The sequence below is a fragment of the Coregonus clupeaformis genome, chromosome 14 (assembly GCF_020615455.1).
Source record: "Coregonus clupeaformis isolate EN_2021a chromosome 14, ASM2061545v1, whole genome shotgun sequence".
Taxonomy (NCBI): Eukaryota; Metazoa; Chordata; class Actinopteri; order Salmoniformes; family Salmonidae; genus Coregonus; species Coregonus clupeaformis.
Window position 1 is genome coordinate 11,372,043 of NC_059205.1, and position 18,280 is coordinate 11,390,322.

The 18,280-nt window shown below is 42.8% G+C and overlaps 1 protein-coding gene across 4 annotated transcripts in view; it reads right to left on the bottom strand.

Moving 5' to 3' along the window:
* Positions 1 to 18,280, bottom strand: part of LOC121580748 (CMP-N-acetylneuraminate-beta-1,4-galactoside alpha-2,3-sialyltransferase-like) — an 81,835-nt gene that overhangs the window by 21,146 nt on the left and 42,409 nt on the right. For all 4 annotated transcript variants that reach the window (XM_045224676.1, XM_045224673.1, XM_045224675.1 and 1 more), the window contains 3 exons: positions 14,883 to 14,946; positions 13,049 to 13,144; positions 11,733 to 11,919 (listed from right to left, as the gene is read on the bottom strand). In XM_045224676.1, coding sequence (XP_045080611.1) covers positions 11,733 to 11,919; positions 13,049 to 13,144; positions 14,883 to 14,946 — 347 coding nt within the window. The remainder of the gene's footprint in view (positions 1 to 11,732; positions 11,920 to 13,048; positions 13,145 to 14,882; positions 14,947 to 18,280) is intronic.

The following is an 18,280-nucleotide window of genomic DNA, read 5'->3' on the forward strand; positions in this document are numbered from 1 at the left end:
AGCTAATGTTTAGCTGGCTGGCTCGCTAGCTACGGTATGATCTGTGTAGTAATATTATTAATATCTCAGAAATCCGTTTGCATTGCTAGTTATAGCCTACTGTTAGCTAGCTAACATTGAACCTAGTTGGTTAGCTTTAGTTACCTGCAGATTCATACTACATCATTTCATGCATGGTGGCTAGCCATGACAATCCGTTTGTATTTCTACTGTACAGGTTGGGATTATGGTTAACTGTTTAGCGAGCTCGCTAGCTATAGGTCTAAACAAAAGACTCCACTTCGCCAGATGATTACATGACCCATCAATTAGCCAGGTGTCTGGGGGTGATTACGGCCATATATTGTATTTCATGAACATGTGAACAGGTATAGACAATAGAGATCCATCCACTTAGCTAGATGTATCTTGGGGGTGGTTGGAGCCGGTCTTTCACATGACCCATCAATTTAGACAAGTGTGTCTGGGTAAGCCTAGACTAATAATGATGAACATATTTTTATCTGGAATTTGTCTTTCAGCATCAGCAGAACACACCTGACTCTCCTTCACCAGTCATACAAGGAGAATGGTCTAATACCTCCCATCAAAAAGAGAGCCGGCCCAAGCAAGCATAGGTTACACCTGAAGCATGAGGACTTGCAGCGTGTTGTGAACTTCATCAATAACTGTGCAGAGGATAATGCAATAGTAGTACCAGGACGCCACCCATGACACAAACACTTTGGTGGAAAGCAGCTGCCATCTCATGTGACAAAAGCAGGGGTGTGGTGTCTCTATAAGGAATCGATGACAACACTTGGTATGTAAAGCATAACCAACATATTTTGATTCTTTCATTTGCCACCAACATGATTTGCACAACTTTTATTGATCTTACATTCTTTTTAAAGTGTATTTTTACCTGGAGTTGTTCCCTTACTGTAGGCTACTACTTTCACCACTTTTAGTCTTGAAATCTTTGGTTGATTACTACACTACCTTATTCACTCTGTTTAGCACATGGCCTCACATGTGAATCCTTAAAGAGATGGGTGGGGCTAAGGCTTAAGAGGTTGTGAACGATGCTGAATGGGTGTGTGAACAAAGAAGTGTAAAAACTGAACTCAAACTTTTCAAGGGCCATTTCTCAAAAGTGGGGTTACAAGTTTATCAACTTTCAAAGCAGAATTACTTTCCTATTGTTCCTCCAATTGCAGTGTGTGATATACCATTTTGAAGCTGAGTCTTTATCCAATGTCAAAAACACAATTTCAAATTTTGGAACATAAGACCGATCTCTAAAGCATATAAAAATATCATTAAAACCCCTAATAGTAGCTCCAGGTGCTTCGCAGGAAATGACTTAACTCTCAGGGTGGACATCCATGTAAACACAATGATATAACATACTGGGCATTCCCTCCATAGATGTGCAATTGACGATAAGCCACTCAAGTTATGCTTTTCTTCTCAATTGGATGAAGGCGACCCCAGACTAGAACACCCTGGAGATGTCTAGCCTATATGGTGTCCTGTTTGCATTTCAGTTCATGTATAGCAGGAACACACTGTTAAAGTGAAATGAGCCGTTTTTATACGGTGCGTGTTCTAGTTAACTAGTCATTGCCATTGCTTGAGGGGCGGGAGGGAGGGAAGGAGAAAAGGTCAACGGGAGAAAGGGAGAGAGGGGCAAGCGAGTTAAGAGCGTTCACATCTGCAGGCCATACACAGATGGTCCCTGTGCAAATTAAAACAAACACGCTTCACCCTGCACCCAGCCACAAGCAGCCAGCCGAGACCGTCAGTCCAAGTTGGACAGGGTAACAGCAAACCAGAGAGAAGCAGGGAGAGGGACACTGCCTCCCTTTCTAATAAACCCCCCATACCCCGTCCCAGTAGCCCTACTCCTTGGGTGTTCTGAAGGTCTGGAGGGCCCAGCTACACCGTAGGTGTACTGTAAGTAATAGCTGTTGGGGTTTCAATGGGCTTAGGAGCGCTTCCGCCATATTGCTTACACCATTCAGGTTCCTTCCCATCTGCAATTACTGAATGGGTAGTAGTCATGACTTTTTTTCTGGACCAGGCTTGAGCAGACCACAGGGATACATAACTAAACCTAAAGGTCTAAATGGCAGCACCGAGCTACAAACAAACCCAATTAAGGTTGTATGGAGGTCATTAGCACTGTGTACACGTTTGACTCAGCGTTTACGAGGTTCAGTGTCTCGCCACAATTTGCCACAGGGAAGGAACTTCTTGAGAAAGATGTATGGAAAGGGGGGGGCTTTTGAGGAGCACTCGCCCAGAGAATATCAGGTTGGCAAGACTGAGACCAAAGTTCCAGTTACCAAAGATCTAAAGAGTCCAAACTTGGGAGGTACTTTGATGCATATTATTCCCTTTTTTTTGGGAGGAATCTTAAGCATTTGCCAATTTGCTTTTGCTTTTCTTGACGCACACTACGACCTCTGCCCTCTCTGAGGGTCATGGCGGTTTCTCTTCTCCCAGTCTCTCTGGGGTTATCCAGTGTGTGAAACCCATGCTTCGCACTCCCATGATGGCAAACAGGGAAAACAATGGGAACACTTGACAGCATTCCGACCCCAAGGAGGACTTGTGTGAACTTCTTGGCCGCAGGGCGTCTGAAACGACCTCTGTTCTACTTGCCTACACTGGCAGGGTCTGGAGCTGTTGACTTACAGCAAACCGACTACAACAGTCCCCTGATCCTCAAAGCTGTTCAATGATTAGCCAACTATCTTTTCAAAATAATATTAAGAAGCGCCATCAAGATACTCAATAACCCAGTTTAATGTCAAAACCAGGGAATTAAACGCTAGCTTACATCTGAAGTTGTATCAAAGTTAGCTGGCTAAGTTATTGATTCTGCTTTGTATAAAATAATCTGGATGCTAGTCAGGATTTGACTACTTGCATTTCCGCAGATACCGCTTGGTTGTTTACTGGTATGTACATGTTTGTGAGTATGTATGCGTGCTACTTTTGGTTCCTTTACAGATGTTTTACTGGTCGTCAGAAATATACATATAGATACTATTTCTGTCCCAGGCTTGTGTCCTCAGCTATGGAGTTACATTAAGGCTATGGAGCATCTACTGCTGATCTGCACAATATATAAGCTATGATATAACGCACTCTCTAAACCCCTCAAGAGTAAGCCGAGGTAAAACTCCCTAGAAAGGAAGAAACCTTGAGAGCAGCCAAACTGTCCTGGGGACAGAGCGCTGCCTTGCAACTGGCTCTGCAGACAGATTTCCACACATGGCTGTTCCCTTTAGGAGAACAGTTTTTGTGAGTAGCTATTTTTAGACTTAGGCTATATTCATATTTAGATCTTTTTTATTTGTCTATTTTAGCCATTCCTTGAAGCTTCACATTTAAACCGAGCAGTGGTCTTCCCAGACAGAGCTCTCGTGAGTGTGTCCTTCAGAAAGCAGCGTGAGCTCCTGTAAACAAAAAAAGGAAAGAACACCACAGGCCCACCTTTAGTCGCCACGTTTACCACTGGGTGTATATCCTACATGGGCCCTGTTTGAAAAGCTCCCCATATATACAAACACACAGACCCAAAGGCAGGATTGTGCAGGTGTCGGTGTGTGTCACTAAGAAATCAGAATTACACCAACAAAAAAACGATCATTATGCTTGAGTATATCGGTAAACATCAACAAACTATGGAATCAAGCTCATTACTATGCATCACTTTGGGTAGGAGAGGTGGTGGTCTGCCTTTAAAATAGAGTGACATGTTATAATACCACTCTTAAGCATGTAGGGCTGAAATAATTAGGGTTTAAGGTATAGAGACAGGAAGCCATGGATTAAAACCAGATTGAGCCTCGTGGTGTGGGTCCCGTTTCTACTGAATGACAGCGGCGGATGTAATGTTAAGAAGCTGTCACAGTGTGTGTGTGAGTGTTTGTCCAGTGGGAAGCTGCAAGTCCCTCTCGACCCCTCTCTAAGGGCTATTTGACTTCACTGGGAAGTTACACTACATGGCCAAAAGTATGTGAACACCGCTTCAAATTAATGGATTTGGCTATTTCAGCCACACCCAATGCTGACAGGTGTATACAATCGAGCACACAGCCATGCAATCTCCATAGACAAACACTGGCAGGAGAATGGCCTTACTGAAGAGCTCAGTAACGTTCAACGTGGCACCGTCATAGGATGCCACCTTCTCAATAAGTCTGTTCGTCAAATTTCTGCCCTGCTAGAGCTGCCCCAGTCAACTGTAAGTGCTGTTATTGTGAAGTGGAAACTTCTAGGACAGTGGAAACGCATTCTCTGGAGTGATGAATCACGCTTCACCATCTGGCAGTCCGACAGATGAATCTGGGTTTGGCGGATGCCAGGATAAAGCTACCTGCCCGACTGCATAGTGCCAACTAATGGTCTGGGGCTGTTTTTCATTGTTCGGGCTAGGCCCCTTAGTTCCAGTGAAGCGAAATCTTAATGCTACAGCATCCAATTACATTCTAGACTATTCTGTGCTTCCAACTTTGTGGCAACAGTTTGGGGAAGGCCCTTTCCTGTTTCAGCATGGCAATGCCCCGTGCACAAAGCGAGGTCCATACAGAAATGGTTTGTCGACATCGGTGTGGAAGAACTTAACTGGCCTGCACAGAGCCCTGACCTCAAACCCATCGAACACATTTGGGATGAATTGGAACGCCGACTGCGAGCCAGGCCTAATCGCCCAACATCAGTGCCCGACCTCACTAATGCTCGTGGCTGAATGGAAGCAAGTCCCCGCAGCAATGTTCCAACATCTAGTGGAAAGCCTTCCCAGAAGAGGCTGTTATAGCAGCAAAGGGGAGACCAACTCCATATTAATGCCCATGATTTTGGAGTGAGATGTTGGACGAGCAAGTGTCCACATACTTTTGTTTGTAGTGTATTCCACAGCTTTCATTTTCATTCCTTCACTTTACTCCATTTCTTACTGCATCGTCAAACTTCCTGACTTCTCATGGGTCGTCTCTAAATGACAGTTCACTGAATAACATAATTGCAAATTATTATGACATTTCCAAATCCCTCTGTGCAATAAAGGTTACTACTCTTCAACCTTTGTGATGTCTTTTAGTAACAAGGTTTCAGTCAGTTAGTCATCCAAACACTTCTGCCAGGAGAGGGGGGAAATGGGCGGACATGACAGGTGAGCCACTTTAATTAGCATTATTACGAAAGCGCACCTCCCACCCACCTTAAAGAAGCAACGAGAAACCTTCCCTTTCAAACCTGGTGAGAGATGGGCATCCTGAAAGGGCCTCGCATTCCTTTCACCTGCGAGTGGCCACACCACACAAAGGACATCAAAGCTCCCACAGAGCAACTGTTCAAAGTTAAATATAAAGGTGGGAGGGGGGAGAGGCTGTGTGTAGGGATTAGTATACTGGGAGTCCAAAAACATGATATTTCTAAAGCTTGTGGTCTTTGTATAGTTGCTCATGCTCTGGTATTAAAGAGGTGAAAATGTGAGACACACACACACACACACACACACACACACACACATCATGTTTGTTATGTTTCCATTGCGATAGTTTAGGCCACTTATGATGCAGATACTCCAGTAGCAATGAAGCTACGCTAACAGTCAGTCACAACAAGATTACTTGTCTTCTGATGAGGGTTTCCAAAATGACTAAAAAGCAGATACAGTTAAACAGTTTCCAGTCAACAGATATGACTGCCTACACTGTTACCAAGGTAACTGGTTGTTTATTGAGAGAATTAATCATGTTTCACATCTCATTACTCATTTCCCCCAAATCACTCATAGGGATATACTGTATCTACTCAGGTTAATTGAATGAATGTAAATACCTGATATTAGTTGAATGTCTGGTTGAACATGTAAACGCCATTCCTTTTTATTTACCCGTCAAAGAATAAACACGTCCAAAGTTAAACAGGCTGAGAAACTGGTTGCGGCAACAGATGGAATGTGTGTGTGAGTGTGTACAATGCTAATCTATCTCTAGGAGTGAACAGAGAATCTAGGATCGTTTTTCATCAGCAGGAATTCACAATGATGGGCCTCATTTGTCAAGTGACAAAACACTTAAAAAGACACTTCAAACTAGGGGTGGGCGATATGAGCTAAAATTCATATCACGATATTTTCCACTGTCCAGACGATATCGATATGATATCACGATATATGACGTAAAAAAATATGAATCACATTTTAATATCCCTTCTTGGTTAAATTATATTAGTTAAGGAAAAATATGTATTTGAACCTTATATAACCAGAAAGAGTGAGGCATTGGACCGTATGGACCTGAAAAGTTTTTATTTGTATTGTGCAAACATGCATTCCGTAAACATGAGGTAGGTAGGCCTATATATATATATATATATATATATAAATTAGATATTAAGTAAAATTAAATAAAAAATAACAGGAGATAAAGAAAATAAGGTAATTACAAATTCAAATACGTGTGTTTGTTTTGGCTACGGTCCGTAGATATGTAAAAACTAACCGTTTGAAACTAAACCTTTCAAGCCTCAACCATCAATTATCAACAATATCAACAAATCTTCACTAGAACTTTCTTCACAAGTTCCGTGCCAGGAATACCAGCATGTTGACTGTTTCTGGCTTTAGTGCTGCCCTGTGACATGTCACCACATTGCCCCCAGTGCTGAATGCCCTCTCAGAGGGGGCACTTGTGGCAGGGATGCATAAGTATTTCTTTGCCAGACAACTCACACGTGGAAAATTAGATCCGTGAAATCGCCACCACTCCAAAGGATCAGACTCGCTGTCTGCTGCCGTTGCCAGAATGTAGCTATTCAGCTCTTGCTCAATGATCTGCCTCTCTGAACATGAGGCAGGTGCACTGCTGGTCTGCTTAAAGAAGCTCCCAAGGCTCTTCTTGGGCTTCTTGCCTGATTGATGAGCAGTGGAAGCTTCTTTCTCCCTGTCAGTGTGATCCTCTGCAAGAGACGATTTTCCCAGGGCTGTGTTCTCCACCAGGAGGGCTTCGGTCTCTGAGGCAGCTCTCACCTTAAAAATGAAAATAATTAAACTTTATTTGTATAGCACCTTTCATACATAAAATGCAGCCCAAAGTGCTTTACATTTGAAGCAATAAAACAAGAACAAATGAATAAATACCTTAATGTCCTCCAGTTTCTCAGCGGACATGTACCTGGTCTTGAACCTTGGATCTAGAAAGGTAGCCATGGAGAGCAGCTCATCTGTTGCAGGGTCAGTGTACTTGTTATTCAAGTAATCAAGAACCTTGATCTTGATCTCTTTGGTCAGTTCTGTATCGTCCTTGCTCAGATTTAGAACCTCTGCATTTAACAGATTGATGACAGGCTTCAAATAGGACACGCTCACATACGCTTCTCCTGACAGGGCATCTGTAAAGTCCTGGAGTGGCTTCAGTGCTGCTGTGACTGATTCCAAGACCTGGATGTCTTGCCAGGTAGGTACAAGGTGCCGTGTCTTTTTGTCCCCTGCCAGGACCTGTGTAATGGCCTTTTCCTGCTCCAGGACTCTTTCCATCATTTTCAGACGAGATCCCCACCTTGTCGGAGATTCTGTGATGAGCTTGTGCAGGGGCAGGCTTAGTTCATTCTGTGCTGTCATCAGGGCCTTCTGCTTTTTCCAGCTGTATGAGAACGTGCTAACCACCTTTTTGCAAACCCCTGTGGCCCGGGAAATCGCACACCCCTGTGGCCCGGGAGCGTTTTTGGACACTCCTCTCTGGAAATTGGGAATAAGAAATCAAAATAATAGGGTGAAAAATAATCGAATCACAATACAATAATAATTAATAATAATGCATTTTTATATAGAAATCACAATACAATATAACTTTTAATCTTTGTTTGAGGATTTACGGCATTTACATTCAACTGTTACACATTTTACAAATCTGATGTGCTTAGATTTAGCCTACGGTACATGGCTGATGTGAGCTGTATTTTTCTTAATAATAAGCATCATACAGGGTAGGCCTAGGCTACAGTCCTGAAACTTACCAATAGCATTGTGCAGCCTGTGTCCGAAACATCCAAGGTTTGCCCACTTGTTCAGCTGCAATGCCTTGATCATGTTCGATCCGCTGTCGGTCGTCATACAAACTTGACGCGACTCTTTTAATCCCCAGGACGACAGTATGTCCCTCAGCCCACCTGCAATTATTTCCCGGTGTGGTCGTCTGGGAAATAAGACGTCTGTAGGCACTTACTTTTCAGTTTCCAGTCACCGTCTATGTAATGGATTGTGAGGCTTATATAAGGTTCTGTGGTACGACTTGACCATAGATCGGCAGTAGTGGAGAAGAATGGAATGTTATTTATCTCACTGTAAACTCTGTCCCAGCATTCTGTGTAAAGCTGTGGCAGGCATTTTTGGCTAAAATATTTGCGGCTCGGGATCTCATATCTTGGGTCCAGAGTTTGAATCAACTTTCTGAACCCCTCTTTCTCCACAGTTTGAATCGGTACCATGTCCTTCGCTATGTGATTTGTAATCGCAGCTGTGATGTCTATCCATTTTTTGCTCGTCTTCTCATAGCAAGTACCGGCAGCAAATGATGATATAATTGATTGTTGAGTGCGAGTCTGGCTTGTCTTCGGCGAGCTCCTGGGCTTACTGTCTCACGCATTCTGGTGCATTGTTCATACTCACGGACATGTATGTTTTTAAGTGATTGAACAGGTTGGTCGTGTTTCCACCTTTTGCTAAGACAACACGACGACACAACTTGCATAGGGTAGTGTTTTGGTCGGGGTCGGAGATTTTAAAGCCAAACCAGTTCCAAACAACAGAGGTGCCCCCTTTCTTCTTAACCAATTTATCCTCCTGCTCTTGAGCAACATCAATTTCTGTGTTTTCGCTCATCCTGGATTGTAAAGTTTTCCCCCAATAGTTAACCTGCCTCCTAACTGCAGCTGCCTGCACACTTCTTTGTTGCTAGCACTACATGCGTGCAACAAGTGCATGCGACGTGCGCTCATAAAAATAGGTCAACATATTAACATACATTCTTTTATTCGTAAGAACCAAGAAAGGTTGGATAAAAAAAAAAAAAAAAAGATGTAGCTACTTAGTACTATCACTCAGTTGAAATTTGGAACAAAAAAATATTGATGCAAAATTCGAATTTATGAATTCTGAATAAATCGCGGTATCCATGATATTGCTAAATCCATATCATGGCGCGGCACAATACCGGTTTTTACTATCAAACCGGTATATCGCCCACTCCTACTTCAAACATGATACACTTACTACATACACGCACGGACGTATTGAAGTGGACTCGCTCTAAATACGGTGTAAAACTGCAGCTGTCCAGGTCTGTGTGTGTCAGTAGACATGATGAACAGTTAGAAGTACAACGTCTCAGCAGTCAGCACCATTTCTTTTAAAACTTAATTTCTTTACAAAGTATTCACTTAAGGCAAATTATCTTTGGTAACTAGTGTAATATTGTTGTCTCTACCTTCTTGCCTTTGTGCTGTTGTCTGTGCCCAATAATGTTTGTAACATGTTTTTTGCTGCTACCATGTGCTGCTGCCATGTTGTGTTGCTACCATGTTGTTGTCATGTGGTGTTGCTACCATGCAGTGTTGTCATGTGTTGCTGCCATGCTATGTTGTTGTCTTAGGTCTCTCCTTATGTAGTGTTGTCCTATATTTTTAATCCCAGCCCCCGCAGGAGGCCTTTTGCCTTTTGGTAGGCTGTCATTGTAAATAAGAATTTGTTCTTAACTGACTTGCCTAGTTAAATAAAGGTTAAATAAATACAATAAAAAGTATGCCTTGCATTGTTCTCAGAGCCCTATTATGGTTGTCAGTGATTTCTGCAGTTTCAATAAAAGTCCAGCTTCTAAATTCACATACATTTCCATAGTTTAGGCTATATTTACATTAATGGCAGTGTAAAATAATTGACCATTACATTTAGTTAATTACACCCGAAATAGTTGGTGTGACTTTGAGTTCAGTGAAATAGTGAGTTGGTGTGACTATGAGTTCAGTGAAATAGTGAGTTGGTGTGACTATGAGTTCAGTGAAATAGTGAGTTGGTGTGACTATGAGTTCAGTGAAATAGTGAGTTGGTGTGACTATGAGTTCAGTGAAATAGTGAGTTGGTGTGACTATGAGTTCAGTGAAATAGTGAGTTGGTGTGACTATGAGTTCAGTGAAATAGTGAATTGGTGTGACTATGAGTTCAGTGAAATAGTGAGTTGGTGTGACTATGAGTTCAGTGAAATAGTGAGTTGGTGTGACTATGAGTTCAGTGAAATAGTGAGTTGGTGTGACTATGAGTTCAGTGAAATAGTGAGTTGGTGTGACTATGAGTTCAGTGAAATAGTGAGTTGGTGTGACTATGAGTTCAGTGCGTGCGCGCCATCACAACTACAATGCTGTCATGGAAAAGAGACGGTACTTTTGACCAGCGATTTATTTCATGAGAACAATTCTTCCTTCCCCTGCAGATCAAAGGCTGATCTGTCAGGAGACAGAGGCCAGATCAATTATCTCTGTCCACCATTTCCACTGTCCCGCTATTTACCAGCTGATTATGTCCAGACAAATCTGCCCAATTCAAAAGGCTAAGGGGCCATCAAGCAGCCAACTATTTCCCTCTTTCTCACTTACTCGTACCCCCCTCTCTCTAACCCTCATTTTACCCCCTCCTTCTCTCTCCCTCCTCCTAAGCCCTCACTCCCTCCTCCTAACCCCTCCATCTCTCCAGAAGCTTGTATTTTGACAAATGTCACCCAGTAAAAATTCCTGCTGGCCGCTGGTCCCTGAAAGTCAAACAGCTGCGCTGGATAGGAAGCGGGTTCCCAAGACGCTGGCTTGCCAGATTTGCAAGAAGAATCCCTACAGAAAATGAGCAGGAAGCCCCCTATATGGAGAAACTCAACCCGGCCAAGATTGAAGTTCAAAGGCAGGCACCGTTTTCACTCCATCGGGAATGTCCTTGAATTGAGCACACCCTACCCTGACTGTGGTGGAGTGACTACAGACAAGCGAGAGTGCTTGTGCGAGCTCTTTCAGTGATAACAGATTGAGAGAGGACACAGAGTCATTAAAATGTCTGCCATCCTTCCTGGCAGAGATAAGGAAAGACCCATTCAGTCGGCCAGAGCCTCTGATTAAGAGGCCAATTCGCCGGCTGTCACTCAAGCGTTGCAGTCAGTGGCTTGTCAAAGGGTCCTTAAATGGGAAAATTGTTTTAGGTCATGGCAGAATGAAAAGCGGAGGGAACAGAGTTCAGAAAGTTTTTTTCTATAAACCACAATTTAAACTGTGATTTTCATATTCGTGAGAAAATGGGAAAGCATTGTGAGAATCCACAACCACATCTATTGAATGTCACAGGACGAGCAAATGACCGCGACAGAAGAAAGACACACTGTCTGTTTACGACCAAAATGGCTTAAACAAACAAACAAAAAATACAATTAAAAATCACTCAGCGCCACAGAAAGCACTCAAACTATCCAAAACATCCAGTGGGATTAATGTGCATGTGGTCGCTTCAATGTTATGAAGCAATGGAAGACCTAGAAAGGAGGTGGGACTGGACATTTTGCAGAAGAAAGAATTATACTCTTTTAGAGCAGTGGAAGTGCACACAACCTCTAATTAACATGACCAACTAACTGTGTGTGATGAATTTCTTAGTGGTCCCAACGAATAATGGTAACATAAGTCAGGCTTGAGGTACGCCTCACCAGCTTCTCTCTGAAGACCATCTGTCTGAGCCACTTGAAGTCCAGCGGTTTGAAGGCGGAGAAGATGAAGAGCGAGTCCTTCTCGTATCGCTCAGGCCTCTGGATGGCCCCCTCGGGGTAGGTGATGCGCATGGTGGTCTTGGTGCCCACGTCCTTGCCGAAACCAGTCACTGGAGCCTCGTTCAACCTGCGGTTGGAGAAGAAACGCTATGTGGGCGAATAGAGTACCACAGTATGAGTCATAATACCCATAAAACCTAGCGGTCAAACAAGGAAATGGTTCCAATCGTTTTTCCACAATTCATTTTTCTTATAGGGGATTTTAGAAACACTTAAAATAAGTGCTGTGTTTCGTGTAGGCTTACCCTGGCGTAACGTTTTGAGAACTGTGTAAATCTCTCTAGGACAAGGTGACTTTTATCAATATAATTTGCCTGTATTTATCCCCCAAAAATGAAATGCTAATTAGCTGCTAATGTGGCTATCATAAAGATCAACAAATACCATGATGATCTGGACAAGACTGCCCAATCGAGGCAAAGGTAAGAATCTCTGGATTAACCATCTAATAGCTACATTTAGTAATGAATAACTTGGCTAGATTTCTTTAAATTTACAATTCTGTGAACTGTCTTGTGCAAGTTTTAAAATGACACAATACACCTGTTAGCAAAGATGACGTGTGGGAGCTTGCAGGGATTTGTAGTCTTGAATGATGTCTACCTTGATGCTAATTAGCATTTTCGAATCAGAGTAAACAGAGCCGAATATATTGATAAGTCACCTAGTCAAAACGTCACACCAGGGTAAGCCTACACGAAACACAGCCCTTAATTTAAGTGTTTCTAAAATTCCCTATGGGAAAAATGAATGGTGGAAAAACGGTTGGAACCATTTCCCTGTTTGACCGCTAGGTTTTATGGGTATTATGACACCTCCACTGTGGGGCTCTATACGTTGTGTGTTGACATCACAGCATGACTGGGGACTTTACATAGCCTAGGTGCCAGCCTGAGAATTTAGTTTCACTCCTCTCAAATATGACAACATTTTTTGCCAATCGAAACAATAACTGGTCATTTAGTTTCTATTTAGTTTCTTTCTGATACGGGGCTTGCCAACAAATGCCCAGTACCCTTCATACTGATAAAACAGTAGGTTTACACTCATGCAGGGAAATGTATCAATCTAAGCCCTAACCTAAGTCAATTAACATTAACAAGAGTTCAGGAGGAACTCACATTAAGCAGGACTTCATCCTTTTTTACCCCAGGAACTGGCACTATGTTGCCCTTGCATTGGAAGTAAAGACTCACCTCACCACAATGTCGTAATCATCTATTCGGGAGCCCAGAGACTTGTTAGCCAGGATACCACCGTTGCCCACGATAATGCATCTTTTACAACTTAAACTGGAAGAGAAGAATGTCTGGCCAGTTAGAATGTTTGAAAAGAGAAAGTGTGTGTGTGTAAGTGCTAGTATGTACAGTTGAAGTCGGAAGTTTACACACACTTAGGTTGGAGTCACTAAAACTCGTTTTTCAACCACTCCACAAATTTCTTGTTATCAAACTATCGTTTTGGCAAGTTGGTTAGGACATCTACTTTGTGCATGACACAAGTAATTTTTCCAACAATTGTTTAGAGACAGATTTCACTTATAATTCACTATATCACAATTCCAGGTGGTCAGAAGTTTACATACACTAAGTTGACTGTGCCTTTAAACAGCTTGGAAAATTCCAGAAAATTATGTCATGGCTTTAGAAGCTTCTGATAGGCTAATTGACATAATTTGAGTCAATTGGAGGTGTACCTGTGGATATATTTCAAGGCCTACCTTCAAACGCAGTGCCTCTTTGCTTGACATCATGGGAAAATCAAAAGAAATCAGCCAAGACCTCAGAAAAAAAAAATGGTAGACCTGGCTCATCCTTGGGAGCAATTTCCAAATGACTGAAGGTACCACGTTCATCTGTACAAACAATAGTATGCAAGTATAAACACCATGGGACCACGCAGCCGTCATACCGCTCAGGAAGGAGACGCGTTCTGTCTCCTAGAGATGAACGTACTTTGGTGCGAAAAGTGCAAATCAATCCCAGAACAGCAGCAAAGGACCTTGTGAAGATGCTGGAGGAAACAGGTACAAAAGTATCTATATCCACAGTAAAACGAGTCCTATATCGACATAACCTGAAAGGACGCTCAGCAAGGAAGAAGCCACTGCTCCAAAACCGCCATAAAAAAGTCAGACTAAGGTTTGCAACTGCACAAGGGGACAAAGATCGTACTTTTTGGAGAAATGTCGTCTGGTCTGATGAAACAAAAATAGAACTGTTTGGCCATAATGACCATCATTTGGTTTGGAGGAAAAAGGGGAAGGCTTGCAAGCCGAAGAACACCATCCCAACCGTGAAGCACGGGGGAAGCAGCATCATGCTGTGGGGGTGCTTTGCTGCAGGATGGACTGGTGCAGTTCACAAAATAGATGGCATCATGAGGAAGGAAAATTATGTGGATATATTGAAGCAACATCTCAAGACATCAGTCAGGAAGTTAAAGCTTGGTCGCAAATGGGTCTTCCAAATGGACACTGACCCCAAGCATACTTCCAAAGTTGTGGCAAAATGGCTTAAGGACAACAAAGTCAAGGTATTGGAGTGGCCATCACAAAGCCCTGACCTCAAGCCTTTAGAAAATGTGTGGGCAGAACTGAAAAAGCGTGTGCGAGCAAGGAGGCCTACAAACCTGACTCAGTTACACCGGCTCTATCAGGAGGAATGGGCCAAAATTCACCCAACTTATTGTGGGAAGCTTGTGGAAGGCTACCTGAAACGTTTGACCCAAGTTAAACAATATAAAGGCAATGCTACCAAATACTAATTGAGTGTATGTAAACTTCTGACCCACTGGGAATGTGATGAAAGAAATAAAAGCTGAAATAAATCACTCTACTATTATTCTGACAATTCACATTCTTAAAATAAAGTGGTGATCCTAACTGACCTAAAACAGGGAAGTTTTACTAGGATTAAATGTCAGGAATTGTGAAAATCTGAGTTTAAATGTATTTGGCTAAGGTGTATGTAAACTTCCGACTTCAACTGTATGTGTGAGAGTGTGTTACTTAATTCCCGTGGCAATTACCTGTCAAGGTCTTGACCCAGCCCATAGTTTTTTGTGGCAGTTAGAATAATGTCTATGATTCTTTCTGGGGAAAAAATAAGACAGACAGTTTAGATATCAACTACAATGAATTATTATTGCTAGTTCACAGACAAACCCCTCATGAAAAGGATTAATAGCTCCTCTTCAATAACCAACAGTCGAGGACTTCAATGCCCAGAAAACGCTGTAGCAGGCTAGGTGGTCCTTGGGAGAGCTGGAGGTCTGGAGGAGAGAACATCCCTCCACGTAGATAAGGATAAGCCACGGACCCGGTGACAATAACATTGGAAAACCGGCAGTGCTTTTAGGACGGATGAATCCGGGTGAAACAGGGCTTTGTAAAAAAGCACTGCCCATAAAACCACTCAGTGAGGAACGCTGTTTTCAAACAAGCACATTCTCCCAGTTGAAGTGTGCTGTGCTAGGGCTCTCTCACCAGGAGGACACAGAGCTGGGTCTGGTGGTGTAAGATACAGGGCTGTTTAGCCATAGCGTGCGTTCCTGCCATGCTCCAGAGGGTATTCTGGAGGAATCATGACTCTGGTGTTTAAGACAAATTTGTCTTCGCCCCCACAGCCCACTAGCACCTCTCGACTCTTTCCTTCTCATCTTAGTCATATAGATCTACCATAGCCAAATTATTGGGAGATTTATATCTAGAATCACTCACTTGCATGTACACTACATGACCAAAAGTATGTGGACACCTGCTCGTCAAACATCTCACTCCAAAATCATGGGCATTAATATGGAGTTGGTCCCCCCTATGCTGCTATAACAGCCTCCACTCTTCTGGGAAGGCTTTCCACTAGATGTTGGAACATTGCTGCGGGGACTTGCTTCCATGGGCCTTTCCCAAACTGTTGCCATAAAGTTGGAAAAACAGAATCGTCTAGAATGTCATTGTATGCTATAGCATTAAGATTTCCCTTCACTGGAACTAAGGGGCCTAGCCCGAACCAACAAATACAGCCCCAGACCATTACTCCTCCTCCACCAAACTTTACAGTTGGCACTATGCATTGGAGCAGGTGGCATCCGCCAAACCCAGATTCGTCCGTTGGACTGCCAGATGGTGAAGGGTGATTCATCACTCCAGAGAATGCGTTTCCACTGCTCCAGAGTCCAATGGCGGCAAGCTTTACACCACTCCAGCCGACGCTTGGCATTACGCATGGTGATCTTAGACTTGTGTGCGGCTGCTCTGCCATGGAAACCCATTTCATGAAGCACCAGAAGAACAGTTTTTGTGCTGATGTTGCTTCCAGAGGCAATTTGGAACTCTGTAGTGAGTGTTGCAATTTAGGACAGATGATTTTTAAGCACTTGGCGGTCCCGTTCTGTGAGCTTGTGTGGCCTACCACTTCGCGGCTGAGCCGTTGTTGCGCCTAGACGTTATCACTTCACAATAACAGCACTTACAGTTGACCCGGGGCAGCTCTAGCAGGGCAGAAATTTGACAAATGACTTGTTGGAAAGGTGGTATCCTATGACAGTGTCACGTTGAAAGTCACTGAGCTCTTCAGTAAGGCCATTCTACTGCCAATGTTTGTCTATGGAGACTGCATGGCTGTGTGCAACAGGTGTGGCTGAAATAGCCAAATCCACTAATTTGAAGGGGTGTCCACATACATTTGTATGTATAGTGTATAATCACATTTCAGTTGAGTGCTGAATGTATTTGTTAAACAGCTGATATTAAATGCCGTTAGGCTCACCACAACCCCATGTAAGTATCTACATGGGTCTCTTGCTAGAGTAATGCATTAGGCTTACAGCTTTATCCCCTCTAATGATTAAAAAGCAGAAAAAGAGCAGCGGCCCATTGTTTGGACAAGGGGTCGATGTCTGGCATCAAGCATCACCCCGGGCAGCATAAACAGAGGACCACACCTGAATCGAGGGGGGGAGAAATCGCAGCAGGGAAGGTTTCATCAAAGGGGGAGACATGGCGGCTAATTGTTATTAGCGACCAGGATAAACACCTCAGCCAAGTATGTCTGGGCAGAAGCTCAGACAAATGGCCATCGCCTTGACGTACACGGTTCTGGCGAGGAAAATCTTCAGCTGAAATATGGAGGAGGGATTGGATGTGTCGCTAAACCCGCTCTCCGATTGTTCTGCTACAGCGTGCTGCTATAGAGCAGAGTATACACAAGGTAAAGGGAAACACCTGAGACTGGTAAGTCTAACATTGATAAATATACAATGCTTATGAATCACTAGGGATTGGCAAAGAGCATAATTGTATCCAGGACAGAAATATCTCAACATTATCAAACTATCTATTCTAGGTGCATTGTGGTATGTGCCCTTGAGCAAGGCACTTAACCCTAATTGCTCCTGTAAGTCGCTCTGGATAAGAGCGTCTGCTAAATGACTAAACATTTTTAAAAAAATTTTAATGGTCAGTTGGTCTAGGCCAGCAGTCCCCGGCCCGGTGGTTGGGAAACCCTGGTCTAGGCCAAAAGCTTAGCTCCATGGCACATGGGGATATCCTTGGTTTGTCTATATAACAGTCAGATGCTTAGACATGACCAGCTAAAGTCAAGGAGTACAAAATGGAGAATAATTAAATTGGACTTTGCTTTGAATGGGATGTTATCTTAAACAATGGGTGACTCTGTAGCAATAACTGAGCTATTCCCATTATGCAACCAAATTGATACTTAAATGTATATAAATAATAACATTTGAACATATTAGTAACATTTGAAAAAAAATCTGGGCTAGGTTTTATTTGACCTTTATCCAGCCTTATTATCATGAATGAACTAGGCCTATCCAAAAGATGTCATGAGTCATGTTAACCTCTACGGGATCGGTGTCCCGTATACGGGACGGTTGAGCTAACGTGCGCTAATGTGATTAGCATGACTGTTGTAAGTAACTTTCCAGGACATAGACATGTCTTATATGGGCAGAAAGCTTAAATTATTGTTAATCTAACTGCACTGTCCAATTTACAGTAGCTATTACAGTGAAAAAATACCATGCTATTGTTTGAGGAGAGTGCACAACAAAAAACATATCACGGCAACTGGTTTGATAAATTCACCTCTGAAGGTAAATAATGTACTTACATTCAGTGATCTTGCTCTGATTTGTCATCCTAAGGGTCCCAGAGATAAAATGTAGCATAGTTTTGTTTGATAAAATCAACTTTTATATTAAAATGTAGGAACTGGGTTCTACAGTTTGAACCCCTGCTGTCTCTGGCTCCACACCCACCCCGCCATCTAGATGTGTGAAAGTTGTATAAGCTAATGATCCATCATGTATGACATTCCTGGGAATGTGTAAACTTACATTTTGTATTACCATATCATTTATGTATGTTCTCTATAGTTATGTACTTGAAAATGTATAAATTGACC